Raw genomic sequence first — 20,000 nt, 5'->3', positions numbered from 1 at the left:
TGTGTTGTGCTCTCCTCAGGGCTTTCAAGAAGTATGTTTCATCTCTCTCCTGGTGTTGTGCTCTCCTCAGGGCTTTCAAGAAGTATGTTTCATCTCTCTCCTGGTGTTGTGCTCTCCTCAGGGCTTTCAAGAAGTATGTTTCATCTCTCTCCTGTGTTGTGCTCTCCTCAGGGCTTTCAAGAAGTGTTGTGCTCTCCTCAGGGCTTTGTTTCATCTCTCTCCTGGTGTTGTGCTCTCCTCAGGGCTTTCAAGAAGTATGTTTCATCTCTCTCCTAGTGTTGTGCTCTCCTCAGGGCTTTCTCCAACCGTTAGTGTCTCAATGTCAAGCAGCTCTGACTCCACTGCTCTTTCTCCTCGCCGCCTCCGCCTCGCCATCATGGAAAGGAGCTGTCAGAATGACTTCATCCCGGTCTCACTGAGTGTTTTATGTCTCCGTGTCAATTCTCACTCTTTCCATATTCTTTTTCCTCCACCGTCCGCACCGACAACACAGCAATGTTCTGTCAACCAAAATCGAACGGGAAAGTTTGTGCTTTTGTTTGATCAATGGCGCTGGAATAAAGGCTTGATTGTCTATCGACACTCCCAGGTATCTATCTACACATCCAAAGACAATACCTCTTTCTGTGAATGACAAATTATATGTTGAAGTTAGTATAATGACGTGGCTTTGTTGTTGTAAGCGAAATATGCATCTGTGTTGCCAGGCTTGTGGAAGAACCCACGTCAAACTAGTTTGAGATGATGGAATGTATGATAGTTTGGAGGCAGTGTGTGTGTGTGTGTGTGTGTGTGTGTGTGTGTGTGTGTGTGTGTGTGTGTGTGTGTGTGTGTGTGTGTGTGTGTGTGTGTGTGTGTGTGTGTGTGTGTGTGTGTGTGTGTGTGCGCGTGTGTGTGGCAGTATGGAGGCGGTGGGTGGATCAGCTGTCAGTCTGTCAGCAGAAGTGTCTAGGTGCCGTAACAGGCCGCTGTAGAAAGGGACTCTGAGCTGTCAAGTTGAATCTCTTAAACTGTGTTTATGATATCTATTTCGCACCCAGCCAAAACGTTTACCCATCCTATGACGCCGACTAGAGTATCGTGTTTCACTCTCATAATTGTGTGGAATGATCTTTTTTTTTTTTGGTTTATAAAAGCTCGGTTAGATCTTTATCCACATGTAAACTATACTTAAAGTGGTCACAAAGTGCTTGAGATCCTGTATATGTTTTCCATGCAGATCTATGGAAAACAGAAGGTTGACTGGGTTTGATCACTTCCCAGTGGTGAAAACTGATTGACATGAGGTCATTTCAACCCCAGCTTTGCCCGTTGGAAGATCCTTCAGTGCATCCCTGTCTGTTTGATCCTAATCATGACCTATGACCTAAGCTTCAGCCTCAGGTTCACATGTACATCACAATGTTGTCATTGTTGCTATAATGTACACTGAGCGTACAAAACATTAAGAACACCTTTTCTAATATTGAGTTGCACCCCCCGTTTTAGCCTCAGAACAGTCTCAGTTCCTCGGGGTATGAACTCTAGGTGTCGAAAGCGTTCCACGGGGATGCTGGCCCATGTTGACTCCAATGCTTCCCACAGTTGTGTCAAGTTGTCTGGGTGTCCTGTGGGCGGTGGACCGTTTTTGATACACACGGGAAACACGCTGTTGAGTGTGAAAAACCCAGCAGCGTTGCAGTTCTTGGCGCAAACCGTTGAGCCTGGCGCCTACTACCATACCCCATTGAAAGGCACTCAAATCTTTTGTCTTGCCCATTCACCCTCTGAATGGCACACACACACAATCCATGTCTCAATTGTCTCCCGGCTTAACAATCCTTCTTTAACCTGTCTCCTCCCCTTCATCTACACTGATTGAAGTGGATTTAACAAGTGACATCAATAAGGGATCATAGCTTTCACCTGGATTCATCTGGTCAGTCTATGTCATGGAAAGAGCAGGTGTTCCTAATGTTTTGTACACTCAGTGTATCATACTTGCCATATCTCAGACACGGTTTATGATGTGTTTTTTTTTTTCACAATTTGGATTTATTGTGCGAAGAAGACATAAATCATTTAGAACAATAGACAAGAGTAGGCAAGTCTCTAATGGAGAATAAATCAGAGCGGAGTCGTTGACGGTGCCAAGCTTTCATGTCCTGCGAACGTACTTGGTAGATATTGGCTGTGTTCACCTATCTGGAGGGATTGCGAAGTGAAGATATCCAAACTCCTTCTCTTTTGACATGCCTCCATTCTGCCCATTGAAGTTAAGATCCAACGAGCCTTTTGTCGAAGAGCTTTCTTTCTCTGTGGTAAAAGAAAAATGGCCCTAGTCAGGCTGAGTTCAGGGTGAATTGTAAAACAGTCGGATGTTTTTTCAACAACTTGTGTCAGAAAATGAAAACCGGCTGAGGGTACACTAGCACTGTAGCATGGGAGAGTTTGGTTTCCTTGAATGACACACAGAACAATGTGGTTTAAACACAGAGCAACGTTCTGGTGTCAAACAGTGGTATGTTACTACACAGACCACGGCATAGTTGTCAAACGTATCAACTATTTCAGTTGAACGGAAAAGGAGGCACTCGATGGTGAACAACTGAACACACCCGCGAATACACATAGATTCACCTGCAGTGGTTGGGTTTCTGTCTGCTGGGTAGAAACCAGTGGTTGGGTTTCTGTCTGCTGGGTAGAAACCAGTGGTTGGGTTTCTGTCTGCTGGGTAGAAACCAGTGGTTGGGTTTCTGTCTGCTGGGTAGAAACCAGTGGTTGGGTTTCTGTCTGCTGGGTAGAAACCAGTGGTTGGGTTTCTGTCTGCTGGGTAGAAACCAGTGGTTGGGTTTCTGTATGCTGGGTAGAAACCAGTGGTTGGGTTTCTGTCTGCTGGGTAGAAACCAGTGGTTGGGTTTCTGTCTGCTGGGTAGAAACCAGTGGTTGGGTTTCTGTCTGCTGGGTAGAAACCAGTGGTTGGGTTTCTGTCTGCTGGGTAGAAACCAGTGGTTGGGTTTCTGTCTGCTAGGTAGAAACCAGTGGTTGGGTTTCTGTCTGCTGGGTAGAAACCAGTGGTTGGGTTTCTGTCTGCTGGGTAGAAACCAGTGGTTGGGTTTCTATCTGCTGGGTAGAAACCAGTGGTTGTGTTTCTGTCTGCTGGGTAGAAACCAGTGGTTGGGTTTCTGTCTGCTGGGTAGAAACCAGTGGTTGGGTTTCTGTCTGCTGGGTAGAAACCAGTGGTTGGGTTTCTGTCTGCTGGGTAGAAACCAGTGGTTGGGTTTCTGTCTGCTGGGTAGACACCAGTGGTTGGGTTTCTGTCTGCTGGGTAGACACCAGTGGTTGGGTTTCTGTCTGCTGGGTAGACACCAGTGGTTGGGTTTCTGTCTGCTGGGTAGACACCAGTGGTTGGGTTGTGTGGTGCATTATCACTTCCTGAGATGCTGTGATTTATTTGTTATGTTTCACTGCAGCAGTCTGCGCCAGCGGGGTTCCAACGCATCGGTTAAGACACAATTGTTGTTTTGCTCACGGAGGATTTGATACCCTTTGTTTGACAGACACTCGATCTGTGGGAACAACTCTCTCTCTCGCTCTCTCTGTCCTGCTCTCACGTTCTCTCTTTTTTCCCTTTTTCTATTCTCTCTCTCTCTCTCTTTCTCACACTCCCCCTCTCTCTTTCTCACTCTCTCTCTCACACACTCCCTCCCCTTCCGTCTCTCCTGAACCCAACACTCTTCACCAACCTAGAGTAACCCTCTCTCTCTCTCTTTCTTTCTCTCTCTTTCTCTCGCCCTCTCTCTCTCAGCTTAAATTGATTTAATTTCAAATGTGGCGTTTCTCTCGATTAGATCAATTGATTATGTTAAATCAAATCAGTCTCATTAAGTGTAATGAAGTGCTGAGAAGTATTTACAGTGTTTTTAGAAACAAAGTAAAGCTAACTAAAATGCTACGATGGTGCACCTCCCAGGCTGGAAAGTCCCAGATCTGGTATTAATCCCACCCATAGTTGGCTGTGTAACCTTCTGTCTGTCTGTCTATCTGCTTGTCTGTCTGACTGCTGTGTGCCCCCCAGCTTCTACCCTCCCTGCCTCACTCCCTGTCTCCCTCCCTCTCTCCCTGCCCTGCCTGTCCCCGCTCTCTCCCTCTCTCCATCCCAGCCTCTCTCGCTGCCTCCTCTGTGCCCCCCAGGCACAGGGGAAGTGGGAAGGCCCTCTGTGCCCATTTGGGCCCGGGGCTGAGGGGCGTGGATGAGGTCACCCCGAATTCCCCATCTCCCCTTATAGCCTCAGACCGCCTCTCTGATCCATGCCAAACGGGCCCAGCCTACCACAGGACCTGGGCATAAGGCCCCGACATAAAAACACAAATGGCTGGTCTGTAAAAAGCAGCCCGGCTGATGTGACTCATTAAAAAACGCTGGCGCCAAGTCTTTTATTAATTCATTATTGTGTTTGGGGAAAGAAAGGGGAAGAGAGGGAAAGAGAGGGAAAGAGAGAGAGAGAAAGAGAGGTAAAGAGAGGTAAAGAGAGAATAAGAGAGGTAAAGAGAGGAAGAGAGAGAATAAGAGGTAAAGAGAGGTAAAGAGAGAGGAAGAGAGGTAAAGAGAGGGGAAGAGAGAGGGAAAGAGAGAGGAATAGAGAGGGAAAGGGAGAGGAAGAGAGAGGAAGAGAGAGGAAGAGAGGGGAAGAGAGAGGAAGAGAGGGAAAGAGAGAGGTAAAGAGAGGGGAAGAGAGAGGAAGAGGGAGGAAGAGAGGGAAAGAGAGGAAGAGAGAGGAAGAGAGGGAAAGAGAGAGGAAGAGAGGGAAAGAGTGGAAGAGAGAGGAAGAGAGGAAGAGAGGGAAAAGAGAGGAAAGAGAGAGGAAGAGGGAGAGAGAGGGAGAGAGAAGAAGAAGAGAGGAAGAGAGAGGAAGAGAGGGAAAGAGTGGAAGAGAGAGGAAGAGAGGAAGAGAGGGGAAGAGAGAGGGAGAGAGGTAAAGAGAGAGGAAGAGAGAGGGAAAGAGAGGGGAGAGAGGGGAAGAGAGGGAAAGAGAGGGAAAGAGAGGGGAAGAGAGAGGGAGAGAGAGAGGAAGAGAGGGGAAGAGAGAGGGAAAGAGAGGGGAAGAGAGGGGAAGAGAGAGGAAGAGAGATGAAGAGAGGGGAAGAGAGGGGAAGAGAGAGGGAGAGAGAGGAAGAGAGAGGGAAAGAGAGGGAAAGAGAGGGAAAGAGAGGGGAAGAGAGGGAAAGAGAGGGGAAGAGAGAGCGAGAGAGGTAAAGAGAGAGGAAGAGAGATGAAGAGAGAGGGGAAGAGAGGGAGAGAGAGAGAAGAGAGAGGGAAAGAGAGAGGGAAAGAGGGGAGGGAAAGAGAGGGAAGAGAGGGGAAGAGAGGGGAAGAGGGAGAGAGGTAAAGAGAGAGGAAGAGAGAGGAAGAGAGAGGGAAAGAGAGGGGAAGAGAGATGAAGAGAGAGAAAGAGAGGGAAAGAGAGGGAGAGAGCGGTAAAGAGAGGTAAAGAGAGAAAGAGATAGAATGAGAGAGGAAGAGAGGGAAATAGAGAGGAAGAGAGAGAAAGAGAGAGGAAGAGAGAGAAAGAGAGGGAAAGAGAGAGGAAGAGAGGGAAAGAGAGAGGAAGAGAGGGAAAGAGAGAGAAAGAGAGAGAAAGAGAGGGAAAGAGAGAGGAAGAGAGGGAAAGAGAGAGAAAGAGAGGGAAAGAGAGAGAAAGAGAGGGGAGAAGGATCCATGTTCAGCGGTTTGCTCTCTAAATGTACACTCTGGTCTGGTGGGGTTTTATGCTCCTTTTTCACTTTCTTCCTGGATTTGTATTATTTTCTTTCTTTTATTCCCTCTCTCTTTCTAATATTCCCTCTTTCTTTTATTCCCTCTCTTTCTAATATTCCTCTTTCTTTTATTCCCTCTCTTTCTAATATTCCCTCTTTCTTTTATTCCCTCTCTTTCTAATATTCCCTCTTTCTTTTATTCCCTCTCTTTCTAATATTCCCTCTTTCTTCTATTCCCTCTCTCTTTCTTTTATTCCCTCTTTCTAATTTTCCCTCTTTCTTTTATTCCCTCTTTTCTCATTCCTCTTTCTTTCTTTTTCTTTCTTTTATTCCTCTTTCTAATTTTCCCTTCTCTTTTTATTCCCTCTTTCTTTCTTTTATTCCATATCTTTCTAATATTCCTTTCTCTTTCTCTTTTATTCCCTCTCTTTCTAATATTCCCTCTTTCTTTTATTCCCTCTCTTTCTAATATTCCCTCTTTCTTTCTTTTATTCCCTCTCTTTCTAATATTCCCTCTCTTTTATTCCCTCTCTCTTACTTTTATTCCCTCTTTCTAATATTCCCTCTTTCTTTCTTTTATTCCCTCTCTCTTTCTAACATTCCCCTTTTTCTTTCTTTTATTCCCTCTCTTTTATTCCCCCTTTCTTTTATTCCCTCTCTTTCTAACATTCCCTCTTTCTTTCTTTTATTCCCTCTCTTTCTAACATTCCCTCTCTCTTTCTAATATTTTCTTTCTTGTATTCCCTCTCTCTTTCTAACATTCCCTCTTTCTTTCTTGTATTCCCTCTCTCTTTCTAACATTCCCTCTTTCTTTCTTGTATTCTCTCTTTCTAACATTTCATTTCTTTCTTGTATTCCCTCTCTCTTTCTAATATTCCCTCTTTCAATAGTTCTTTTATCTTTCTAATATTCTCTCTCTTTCTAACATTCCCTCTCTCTTTCTAACATTCCCTCTTTCTTTCTTGTATTCCCTCTCTCATTTCTAACATTCCCTAACATTTCTTTCTTGTATTCCCTTTCTTTATTCCCTCTCTCTTTTATTCTCTTTCTAACATTCCCTCTTTCTTTCTTGTATTCCCTCTCTCTTTCTAACATTCCCTCTCTCTTTCTAATATTCCCTCTTTCTTTCTTGTATTCCCTCTCTCTTTCTAACATTCCCTCTTTCTTTCTTGTATTCCCTCTCTCTTTCTAACATTCCCTCTTTCTTTCTTGTATTCCCTCTCTCTTTCTACATTTACATTTAAGTCATTTAGCAGACGCTCTTATCCAGAGCGACTTACAAATTGGTGCGTTCACCTTAAGACATCCAGTGGAACAGCCACTTTACAATAGTGCATCTAAATAAAAAAAATAAAAAGATCTAAATCTTTCTAACATTCCCTCTTTCTTTCTTGTATTCCCTCTCTCTTTCTAATATTCCCTCTGTCTCCCCAGCCCACGAGTAGGTCTGCTGCCTTCTGTTTGGTGACAGGCAAGCTTTGAGATATGTGTGAATCGCCGTTTGACTGTGTTTTCCTCCAGATCTGGAGGGTGATAAGGTAGGTTAGGTTCCTCACATCAGACTCACAAATGGAACTCTATTCCCTATGTAGTGCACCAGGGGGCTCATAGGGCTCTGGTCAAAAGTGCACTATAGAGTTGTAACGGCTTTCATCGGAAGAAGAGGAATCATCGGACCAAAATGCAGCAGGGGAACGTGTTCATCTTTAATAAGAGCACTGAATAAACAAAACAACAAAAAAGGAAAACCGAAACAGTCTTGCGAGGTGAAATAACACTAAACAGAAATGAACTACCCACAAACTAAGATGGCAACACAGGCTACCTAAGTATGATTCCCAATCAGAGACCACGAAAGACAGCTGTCCCTGATTGAGAACCATACCTGGCCTAAACGTAGAAATACAAAAACCTAGACGTACAAACATAGAATGCCCACCCAAATCACACCCTGACCAAACAAAAATAGAGTATGACATCCTGGCATGTAAATACCACTACATTAGCGCTGCACTTTATCTTTGGGGGGCATACCCAAAATGCCTACTATTTTACAATGCAGGTACGGGTATTCGGACACAGTCTCTGTCTCATGGATGAATTGATGTGGTGCTGTTTCTGTCCCCCTCCAGACATCCCCTGGGAATATGTGTAGCACATGCCTGGCCCTGGCGTGTGTGCGTGCGCGCGCGCGTGTGTGTGTGTGTGTTAGTCCTGTCATAATCCTCCATCTCCCCTTTCTCCTCTCCCAGCTCTGATGGTTTACACACAATACATTGGCATTATGGGCCGAGTTCATGAGGCAGATAACGAAACAGGGAGATAACCCCCCCCCCACCACACACACACACACACACTCACACTCACACATATTATTATGGGTCTGTGTTTGTAAGGAGTTTTTGTTTTTCCAGCCTGAACCTCTTCCCTCATTAGGCACACTGTGAAATATTTAGTGATGTTGTAGTGGGTTGGCCACACTGAACATTTGCATATGGGTCATGGTAATGGTTGTACAAACAGAGGACAGTGGAGAGGGAAAGGACCAGGTAGTGTTATAGAGGAAGGAGGTGACTTGGTGGGTTAGGTTGGGTGTAGGGGAGGGAAGGGGAGGCTAGTAGTTTTAGGAGGAAGAAGGGTTAGGGAGTGACAAGGGCATGGTCATTGGGGTTGGTTAAGAGTTGCGTCGAGAGTTTTTTTGAGAAACGGACTGGGAGAGAGAGATTGAGAGGGAGGCAGAGAGAGAGAGAGAAAGAGAGAGCGAGATTAAGAAAGGGAGAGAGAGATTGCAGTTGGAGGCTGTGTTGGCAGTATGGGGTTGGTGCCTATAGTCTATGGGGCTGTTTCTGCTGCTACTTCCTGAAACGTGGCCACCCAAACCTGCCTGCCACCCTGCCCCCCCCCCCTGCCTGCCTGCTCCATCTCTACCTCCCTGCTCTGCCTGCCTGTCTGCTCCCTTCTTGCTCTGCCTGCTCCCTCTCTCTCTCCCTCCCTGCTCTGCCTGACTGATCCCTCTCTCCCTCCCTCCCTGCTCTGCCTGACTGATCCCTCTCTCCCTCCCTCCCTGCTCTGCCTGACTGATCCCTCTCTCCCTCCCTCCCTCCTCTGCCTGACTGATCCCTCTCTCCCTCCCTCCCTGCTCTGCCTGACTGATCCCTCTCTCCCTCCCTCCCTGCTCTGCCTGACTGATCCCTCTCTCCCTCCCTCCCTGCTCTGCCTGACTGATCCCTCTCTCCCTCCCTCCCTGCTCTGCCTGACTGATCCCTCTCTCCCTCCCTCCCTGCTCTGCCCTGATCCCTCTCTTCCTCCCTCCCTGCTCTCCTGCTCCCTCCCTCCCTCCCTCCCTCCCTCCCTGCCTCCCTCCCTCCTTGCCTCCCCTCCCTCCCTGCGCCCCCTCCCTCCCTCCCTGCCTCCCTGGCTCTGCTCTGGGTTCACATGTGGAACAGTTTACTGTAATGGAACTCTAACTTAGTGGTGGTTTGAAGCTGCCTGCAGCAGTAGAGTGTAATTAACTGGCTCTGGTGAAAGAGAAAGAGCCAGAAAGAAAGAGAGGAAGAGAGGGAGATCAGTGGAAAGAGGGATGTGTGTGTTTTTGCACATGTGTGTAGTGTGTGAGGTTCAAGAGTGCCTCTGTGTTGTTTTTGTTATATGTGTGTGTAACTTTGATGTGAGTATGGAAAATAGTTATGTTTCCTGGGCAGGCAGCCACCCCTTAGTGCCGCCCAGTGCCCACACTCTGTCACTGTGCCCATACTCTGCCTCTCTCTCTCTCTCTCTCAGCTAGTTCAGCATTTCAGTTAGTTCAGCTAGTTCACTAGTTCAGCAGCTCAGCTAGTTCAGCAGTTCAGTTAGTTCAGCTAGTTCAGCAGTTCAGTTAGTTCAGCAGTTCAGTTAGTTCAGCTAGTTCACTAGTTCAGCAGCTCAGCTAGTTCAGCAGCTCAGCTAATTCAGCAGTTCAGCATTTCAGCTAGTTCAGCAGTTCAGCATTTCAGCTAGTTAAGCAGTTCAGCTAGTTAAGCAGTTCAGTTAGTTCAGCAGTTCAGCTAGTTCAGCAGCTCAGCTAGTTCAGCATGTTCAGCCAGTTCAGCAGCAGAGCTAATTCAGCAGTTCAGTCAGTTCAGCTAGTTCAGCAGTTCAGCTAATTCAGCAGTTCAGCTAGTTCAGCAGTTCAGCTAGTTCAGCAGTTCAGCTAGTTCAGCAGTTCTGCAGTTCAGCTAGTTCAGCCAGTTTAGCCAATTCAGCAGTTTAGCTAGTTCAGCCAGTTCAGCCAGTTCTGCAGTTCAGCCAGTTTAGCCAGTTCAGCAGTTCAGCCAGTCCAGCAGTTCAGCTAGTTCAGCCAGTTTAGCCAGTTCAGCAGTTCAGCCAGTTTAGCCAGTTCAGCAGTTCAGCCAGTCCAGCAGTTCAGCTAGTTCAGCCAATTTAGCCAGTTCAGCAGTTCAGCCAGTTTAGCCAGTTCAGCAAGTCCAGCAGTTCAGCCAGTTCAGCCAGTCCGCCAGTTCAGCCAGTCCAGCAGTTCAGCCAGTCCAGCCAGTCCAGCAGTTCAGTTAGTTCTGCAGTTCAGCGGTTCAGCCAGTTCAGCATTTCAGTTAGTTCTACAGTTCAGCCAGTTCAGCAGTTCAGCCTCAGATCTTTCTTTTTTCCCTCTTTGCTTATTCACAGAATTCCAAGATTCTTCCTCAGTCTCTGTTCCCCCTGATTCACAAACCACGGCCGTTCCAGATAGCAGCCCTGGCTGATTTCCTTGGCTCTGCTGTTTCTCCAAACCACATTTCAAAAACAAGCAGCTGACACCACCCACTCATAAAACCTCTCTGGGGGGGGGGGAGAACAGAGGTTTGAATGGGACGCGCACGGCGCTGGGCTCAGAGCTAGAGCCAGAGACAGCCGACAAGCTGCGTCTACAGTGCTTATGTGCTTCACCTTACCTGGGACTGAGGACAAGTGGGCAATCATGCTGGACTGGTGTTAGCCTAGATGGGTACATTGGGCTGTCTGAAGCAAAAGAGAGATGGAGGGAGTTAGAAATGGAGGTAAAGGACCATCCAGAGAGCTGGAGATGCATGGAACGTGATGGCACTGCGTTTATGGTCTAGACTTCTGGGCTGCCATTCATGAAAACATCAAATGTATTATTAGTGACAATATTCCATTTTCTCCCAGCCTGTATATTCTGGACAGTGGTGGGAAAAGTACTGAATTGTCATGCATGAGTTGAAGTGCAAAGTCAAGTAAATGCTATAAATCAAATTCCTTATGCTAAGCTAACCGTGGTAAATGTATGGTTGAATGGTCCTCCCGACTGGGTACTTTAGCAGCATACAAGAGACGTTCTTTCCGACATATTCGGGGTCAAAAAAAATTCTTGATCGGGTCAGTGGTTCGTGAGATCTCTGTGAAAAGGGTGTTACATTTAAGCCATAAGCCAAACTCTCAATGTGTTCTATACTTTTGGACAGTGTATTGCTCCCATTCTCTCTGCCAGTGTGATGGATTTGATTTGAATGTAGTCCTGTTTTCTGTGGGTTTTTGTTGGTTGGCATCTTTTTTATTATTATTATTTTTGTTTTTTTCGTAGGGTCCTACTACTTTGTATTTGCTGTATTCTGTTGTTTCTATATATATATATGTATAAATACAAAAAAATTACAATAAAATGTTGGTCATAAAAAAGAAAAAAAGAAATGGAGGTATAGGCATCAGCAGTTAGGCGGGCAACCATTGTTCCTCTCTGTCTTTCTTCCTCTCTCTCTCTCCCTCTCCCTCTCCCTCTCTCTCTCTCTCTCTCTCTCTCTCTCTCTCTCTCTCTCTCTCTCTCTTTCCATTTCTCATGTGTTGGATCCCGTGTCTGGGCCTTTGGTCCTGGGGGATCGAAGCAGAGAGAAAGGCACAGGAGACAGAAAGGCAGGCTGCTGTGCGGGCTAGAGCCAGGGGACCAGGCAGCAGAGAGGCAGAAAGAGAGAGATACAGAGAGGCAGAGCGAGAGAGAGAGAGAGAGAGAGAGAGAGAGAGAGAGAGAGAGAGAGAGAGAGAGAGGTTGAGAGTTGTGAGACAGAGAGGCAGGCTGCTGTGCTGGGTTGGCAGCATGAACAGAGAGCCTCTTTATTGTAGAGTTCTGCTGATTTAAATCATATGGCATAGCCTGGAATCACTGCAAAAGTCTGGAAGCCTTTCAAAACTGCTGAAACAAGAGCTCCTTCACCCTCCCTCCCTCCCTCCTTCTCTCCCGCTAACTTTTTTCAAACAACTCTCTTATTTTCTTTTCCTTTCCTCACCCCCGGTTTTCTTGCTTTTCCTTCTTCTACTCTCACAGTCTCTCACATATCCCCCCCCTCCACACACACACACCTCGACGTTTTCAACATAACCTGTGTTCACTATTGTTTTGAAGTTTGCACATGCCTCTGAGATGACTGTTTGGAATAAACTATTCATTGTTGCAGATCAGTCCTCAGACTTTACGTATGTTGAACTGTGCTTGTAGAAAACAAGGAACATTTACTTTCGATTTTAACATTACATCATGTGACAATATTGTAAAAAGTAGTTATCAATTTTGTAGAACAAAATAAAAATGGTATGTTTTTTTATGTCTTCTTCTGATAGGTGCATTCGCATGATCATTCCTTAGAGCAGAAGACCAGAAATCTCCTCGGCCAACCAGAACCTTAGGTCCTCATCCAGCCCAGCGCCCTGATAGGCTACCGGTGGAAGAAGTGGAATTCCCAGTTTGGCATTCCCAATTTTCCTGTCCTCTACCAGGTGGTGTGTGATATTCCCTAGCCCAACGGCCTGAGAGAGGGTCTGTCTTGGATACCACAGGCCTTCTGGGTACTCCTCTCCATTACCATGGCTACCAACAGGGAACGGCAGGTGGGTCAGGTGGGTCACATGACAGGGTTCCCACCTGCTGTCTACCCATTTGCTTTCAACTCCATGCGGAACCACTCCTCCTTTGACCTGCTGGCCAATAGCAGCCTGTTTGGGAGATTCAGCACTGACCTCCCTAAAGAGATGGCTGCACTGTGTAAGTGAAGTTACTCAAACATATTGTGTGTGCATGTACATGTGTGTGCCTGTGTGTGTACGTGTGTGTGTGTTTTGGGGGGGGGGGAGTCTGTCGTATTTTGAAACAGAACATTTTCCATTTTCACTGAACATGTATGCATCTGTTTATAATAATACGAGAGAAGAAAACAATGAAACAGAGAAAGGAGCAGTTCCATAACATTGCGTTGATCGTTTGTTGCCGGTTTGGGGTTTTATGATGGCTATTGTAGATGATTAGGTGGTGACACAGTCAGAGAGTCCTGGAAGTCAAACCGGCTTCCTTCCCACAAGTCTCAAATAAGAGAGGTGATGTCATCAAATATTGGAAAATGCTCATAAGAGTCTGTGTCTGCTGCCATTCTAAAACTGCAGGTATATATGTGGCCACAGGGGGTGCTGTTGTATATCGGCGGAGACTGAAAGGAGAAAAAAGGGAGGAGAGAAGAGAAAGAGACATTTGTTAGTGATTTATAGCTTTTCTCTGTAGTGGAACACCTTGAACAATTTGAAATGGTGACGGCACAATATAAAGACGTCCATTTAAAACCACTCAAATGTGCCTATGGCGTTTCTACGGGTTATAGCTTTTAACGTCAATGCAAAACATATAAGTAAAGAAGTAAACATTGCCCTCAAAAGGTTTCAAAAGCATAAAGACATTTCAAATGTTGTATTAAACAGTGTTTAACCATGTGCACATAGTTGTAGTATGCATACTAGGGGAAACTAAGTAAACAGATAAATATTGGTTGTATTTACAATGTTTGTGCAACGGATCACAAATCTTGCTACTGTAATTCCACATTGCGGCATTTTGCCTAACAGATATGGGAGGTTATCAAAGTTTTATTTGTTTTCAAATTCTATGTGCGTCTGTGTGTTCTGTGGGAAATATGTATCTCTAATATGTACATACCTTTGGCAAGTGCAGCTCAGTTTCCACCACATTTTGTGGGCAGTAGGGATATAGCCTTTCTTCTCTCTCTTTCTTCTCTTCTCTCTAGCCAGGTCTGCCTTCGGCGGCCATTCTCAATAGCAAGGCTATGTTCACAGAGTCTGTGCATAGTCAAAGATGTCCTTCATTTTGGGTCAGTCACAGTGGTCAGGTATTCTGCTACTGTGTACTCTCCGTTTAGGGCCAGATAGTATTCCAGTTTGCTCAGTTTTTTGGTTGATTCTTTCCAGTGTGCCAAATAGCTATCTTTTTGTTTTCTCATAATTTGGTTGGATCTAATTGTGTTGCTCTGTTGGGTCTGTTTGTGAACAGAGCCCCAGAACCAGCTGGCTGATGGGGACTCTTTTGTAGGTTAATCTCTCTATAGGTTAGGGCTTTATTTAAAAAAAAAAAAAAATGGAAAAGTGGTGCGTGCATATGTATTCACCCCCTTTTCCTATGAAGCCCCTAAATAAGATCTGGTGCAACCAATTACCTTCAGAGGTCACATAATTAGTTAAATAAAGTCCACCTGTGTGCAAGCTAAGTGTCACATAATCTGTCACATGATCTCAGTATTATATACACCTGTTCTGAAAGGCCCCAGAGTCTGCAACACCACTAAGCAAGGGGCACCACCAAGCAAGCAGCACCATGAAGACCAAGGAGCTCTCCAAACAGGTCAGGGACAAAGTTGTGGAGAAGTACAGATCAGGGTTGGGTTATAAAAAAATATCAGAAACTTTGAACATCCCACGGAGCACCATTAACCTCTCTGGGATATGTGGGACGCTAGCGTCCCGCCTGGCCAAAAGCCAGGGAAAATGCAGAGCGCCAAATTAAAATAAATTACTATAAAAATCATGGCATGCATTTCATCCGGACGTTAAAATACTGCCCCCTGTCACCAAGAAGTTAAATCCATTATTTTAAAAATGGAAAGAATATGGCACCGGAACAAACCTGCCAAGAGAGGGCCGCCCATCAAAACTCACGGACCAGGCAAGGAGGGCATTAACCAGAGAGGCAACAAAGATACTAAAGATAACTCTGAATGAGCTGCAAAGCTCCACAGTGGAGATTGGAGTATCTGCCCATAGGACCACTTTAAGCCGTACACTCCATGGAGCTGGGCTTTATGGAAGAATGGCCAGAAAAAGGCCATTGCTTAATTAAAGAAAAAAATGCACACACGTTTGGTGTTCGCCAAAAAGCATGTGGGAGACTAACCAAACATATGGAAGAAGGTACTCTGGTCAGATGAGACTAAAATTGAGCTTTTTAGCCATCAAGGAAAAAATGTCTGGTGCAAACCCAACACCTCTCATCCCCCTGAGAACACCATCCCCACAGTGAAGCATGGTGGTGGCAGCATCATGCTGTGGGGATGTTTTTCATCGGCAGGGACTGGGAAACTGGTCAGAATTGAAGGAACGATGGATGGTGCTAAATACAAAGACATTCTTGAGGGAAACCTGTTTCAGTCTTCCAGAGATTTCAGACTGGGACAGAGGTTCACCTTCCAGCAGGACAATGACCCTAGGCATACTGCTAAAGCAACACTCGAGTGGTTTAAGGACGAAACATTTAAATGTCTTGGAATGGCCTAATCAAAGCCCAGACCTCAATCCAATTGAGAATCTGTGGTGTGACTTAAAGACTGCTGTACACCAGTGGAACCCATCCAACTTGAAGGAGCTGGAGCAGTTTTGCCTTAAAGAATGGGCAAAAATCCCAGTGGCTAGATTTGCCAAGCTTATAGAGACATACCCCAAGAGACTTGCAGCTGTAATTGCTGCAAAAGGTGGTTCTACAAAGTATTGACTTTGAGGAGGTGAATAGTTATGCACACTCAAGTTTTCTGTTTTTTATCTTATTTGTTGTTTGTTTCACAATAATAAAAAAAATATTTTGCATCTTCAAAGTGGTAGGCATGTTGTGTAAATTAATTGATACAAACCCCTAAAAAAATGTATTTTAATTCCAGGTTGTAAGGCAACAAAATAGGAAAACTGCCAAGGTGGTGAATACTTTCGCAAGCCACTGTAAAAGACATATTTTCCAGGATGTTGAAAATGTGTCTTCCGGATGTAGAAAAGGCGTCGGCTCATGCTTACTGGTGTGTAGCCTACCATGTCGGCCACAATGGGATGTTATGAATGCCCATCCATGTGGTAGGCCTACCATTTGTAAAACAGGAAGTTGCATTGCCTTTAGTAGTCCTGATTCCTGTGACTAATCAATTTGGCCCTATAAGCTCTGAATATCAGCTACCAAACTTTATCAGGAGTTGCCGTGAGCCTATTTGCCTGTACACAGTGGGAATTGCTGAAGTATTTCATTTTTCACTATGATCAAACTTGTCAAAAATGGATGGATACAAACAACATGACAATGGGGTGAAACTCCTGGACAACAGTTGTGATTGTTCATTCCGTAGCGTCCATTTGACTTTGACCTGTTTTATTTGATTGAGCGTCATTTAGGTCAGGCTAATTGATCGGAGAAACCTGCATGATGTAAAAAAAAGTGCCTTTCTCGTTCCATTGTAGGCTACAGAAAAGTCCACATACTCTTTCTACCATATCCTGTATCTGCTAGATGATTCATGTTCGTTCATTTTTGGGGGGAACGGAACGCTGGTGGAGCGCCACAGCGACGCGCCTCTTCAACAGCACCCTAGAGAGGCGCGCTGGGAATGAAAAAGCAAAATAATTTGCGCCCCTTCCTTTGACAAAGTGGCCACTGTTTATCAAAGGGCGGCATCACCTCTCACCTAATCAGCGCTAACCTAAAAAAGCTCATTTGCCACTGGTTGAGAGAAATTGTCATTGATTTTAGGTAGAATTATAGGTGGTGTTATGTGTTGTTGTTGGAGGTGCGTCTTGGTCTGTTTAGCTCAGAAAATGCCACCCTTGTCAATCCTCTGCCTAATCCTGCCTAATGAGTGGGCCGGCCGCGAGGACATGGAAGAACTGGACATTTTTCAGCTTCCAGGAAATGTACTGTATGCAGATTCTTGCGACATGGGGGCGTGCATTATCATGCTGAAACATGAGGTGATGGCGGTGGATGAATGGCACGACAATGGGCCTCGGGATCTCCTCACGGTATCTCTGTGCATTCAAATTGCCACCGATAAAATGCAATTGTGTTCATTGTCCGTAGCTTATGTCCGCCCATACCATAACCCCACCGCCACCATGGGGCACTCTGTTCAAAGTATTGACCTCAGCAAACCACTCGCCCACACGACGCCATCTGCCCGGTACAATTAAAACCAGGATTCATCCGTTAAGAGCACACTTCTCCAGTGTGCCAGTGGCCATCGAAGATGAGCATTTCTCAGCTGACGTAGGTTAAGACCCCGAACTGCAGTCAGGTCAAGACCCTGGTGAGGACGACGAGCAGTCAGATAAGCTTCCCTGAGATTCTGGTTTCTGACAGTTTGTGCTGAAATTCTTCGGTTTTGCAAACCCACAGTTTCATCAGCTGTCCAGGTGGCTGGTCTCAGACCATCCTGATAGTGAAGAAGCCGGATGTGGAGGTCCTGGGCTGGCATGGTTACAAGTGGTCTGTGGTTGTGAGGCCGGTTGGACGTACTGCAAAATTCTCTAAAACGACGTTGGAGGCAGCTTATGGTAGAGAAATGAACATGACATTCTCTGGCAACAGCTCTGGTGGACATTCCTGCAGCCAGCATGCCAACTGCACACTCCCTCAAAACGTGAGACATCTGTGGCATTGTGTTGTGTGACAAAACTGCACATTTGGCCTTTTATTGTCCCCAGTACAAGGTTCATCTGTGTAATGATCAGGTTGTTTAATCAGTTTCTTAATATGCCACACCTGTCAAGTGGATGGATTTTCTTGGCCAAGGAGAAATGCTCATTAACAGGGATCTAAACGAATTGTAGAGAAATAAGGTTTTGTGCGTATAGAACATTTCTGCGATCTTTACATGTTGCATTTATATTTTTGTGCAGTGTATACAGTACCAGTAAAAGTTTGGACACACCTACTCATTCAAGTTTTTATTTTATTTTCATTTTTGACTATTTTCTATATTGTAGAATAATAGTGAAGACATCAAAACTATGAAATAACACATATGGAATCATGTAGTAACCAAGAAAGTGTTATATTATAAAAAAATATGTTGATATTCTTGATATACATTCTTCTTGATATATATATATATATACTTTGATATTCTTCAAAGTAGCCACCCTTTGCCTTGATGACAGCTTTGCACACTCTTGGCAATCTCTCAACCAGTTTCATGAGGTAGTCACCTGGAATGCATTTAAATTAACAGGTCTGCCTTGTTAAAAGTTAATTTGTGGAATTTCTTTCCTTAATGTGTTTGAGCCAATCAGTTGTGTTATGACAAGGTAGGGGTGGTATACAGAAGATAGCCCTTTTTTGGTAAAAGACCAAGTCCATATTATGGCAAGAACAGCTCAAATAAGCAAAGAGAAATGACAGTCCATCATTACTTTAAGACATGAAGGTCAGCCAGTATGGAACATTTCAAGAACTTTGAACATTTCTTTAAGCGCAGTCGCGAAAACCATCAAGCGCTATAATGAAACTGGCTCTCATGAGGACCGCCACAGGAAAGGAAGACCCAGAGTTACCTCTGCTGCAGAGGATAAGTTCATTAGAGTTAACTGCACCTCAGATTGCAGCCCAAATAAATGCTTCACAGAGTTCAAGTAGCAGACACATCTCAACATCGACTGTTAAGAGGAGACTGCTTGAATCAGGTCTTCATGGTTGAATTGCTGCAAAGAAACCACTACTAAAGGACACCAATAATAAGAAGAGACTTGCTTGGGCCGAGCAATGAACATTTAACTGGTGGAAATCTGTCCTTTGGTCTGATGAGTCCAAATTGGAGATTTTTGGTTCCAACAGCCGTGATTTTTGTTTTATTCAAGGCATACTTAACCAACATGGCTACCACAGCGTTCCCTCCGGCGATACGCCATCCCATCTGGTTTGGGGTTAGTGGGGCTATCATTTGTTTTTCAACAGGACAATGACCCAACACACCTCCAGGCTGTGTAAGGGCTATTTGACCAAGAAGCAGAGTGAAGGATCCGATGACCTGGCCTCCACAATCACTCAACCCAATTGATATGGTTTGGGATGAGTTGGACCGCAGAGTGAAGGAAAAGCAGCCAATAAGTGCTCAGTACATGTGGGAACTCCATCAAGACTGTTGGAAAAGCATTCTAGGTGAAGCTGGTTGAGAGAATGCCAAGCGTGTGCAAACCTGTCATCAAGGCAAAGGGTGGCCACTTTGAAGATTCTAAAATATAAAATAGATTTTGATTTGTTAAACACTGTTTTGGTTACTACGTGATTCCACATGTATTATTTTATAGTTTTGATGTCTTCACTATTATTCTGCAATTTAGAAAATAGTTTTAAAAAATAAAGAAAACCCCTTGAATGAGTAGGTGTGTCCAAACTTTTGACTGGTACTGTACATATTTTTGCAGAATTCTGCATGCAGAGTCTCAGTTGGGTGTTTGTCCGTTTTTGTGATTTTTGGGTTGGTGACTGGACCTCAGACCTCTCAACCTTAGAGAGCAATGGGTTATATAAAAGTTATTGAAGTATTTTAGCCATATCCTAATTGGGATGTCGAGTTTTATGTTCCTTTCGATGGCATAGAAATACCTTATTGCCTTGTCACTTATATCATTCACAGCCTTGTGGAAGCTCTCTCTCTCTCACTCTCTCTCTCTCCCTCCCCTCAGCCCAGCATGCCTGAGCACCTCTCCAGCCTTTCAGATGTCAATCACTACCTCCCCCTCCTGCTGCCCACTTAATCCTTAAGGTATTTACAGGGAACCAGAGAGAGAGGAGAGAGAGAGAGAATCCAAAAAGTAGGAGAGTAGAAAGAGAGCACCCGGGGGTAATGTCCTGGTGCGGTGGAATCCAAGAACACACCCTGCTACGAAAACACACACACACACACCTCTCTGTTTCTCTTTCATGTAAAAATTTGAAACACCCCTCTCATGCACTCACTCACACTGAATAAAATCTCCTTCATTTATGAATGCATTTTTCATGGTATCAAGGGCAACACGTTCAATTGTTGTTCATATATGCATGGACCTTAGACGGTTGTCAGGATGTTATTGTAAACGAGAATCTGTTCTCATTCATTGACCTTGTTTAATAAATTCAATAAATGGGGTGGGGGATACGCAAATGAGCAGATTAACACTAGGCATAGTATCATGACCGTGGGGTTGAGGGGTTG

The 20,000-nt window shown here is 45.0% G+C and overlaps 1 protein-coding gene across 10 annotated transcripts in view; it reads left to right on the top strand.

The window, feature by feature from the left end:
- Nucleotides 1–20,000, top strand: part of LOC115102546 (retinoic acid receptor gamma-A) — a 91,032-nt gene that overhangs the window by 7,741 nt on the left and 63,291 nt on the right. For 9 of the 10 annotated variants that reach the window (XM_029622619.2, XM_029622623.2, XM_029622621.2 and 6 more), the window contains exon 2: nt 12,340–12,760. In XM_029622619.2, coding sequence (XP_029478479.1) covers nt 12,583–12,760 — 178 coding nt within the window. In that variant the 5' untranslated portion in view covers nt 12,340–12,582. Of the gene's footprint in view, nt 1–10,634; nt 10,767–12,339; nt 12,761–20,000 lie in introns of those variants that run through there. The other variant, XM_029622620.2, reaches the window with a different exon arrangement.

Source organism: Oncorhynchus nerka, linkage group LG20 (assembly GCF_034236695.1).
Source record: "Oncorhynchus nerka isolate Pitt River linkage group LG20, Oner_Uvic_2.0, whole genome shotgun sequence".
Lineage (NCBI taxonomy): Eukaryota > Metazoa > Chordata > Actinopteri > Salmoniformes > Salmonidae > Oncorhynchus > Oncorhynchus nerka.
Note: the sequence above shows the minus strand (reverse complement) of the source record. Positions and strands in the feature narration are given on the sequence as shown.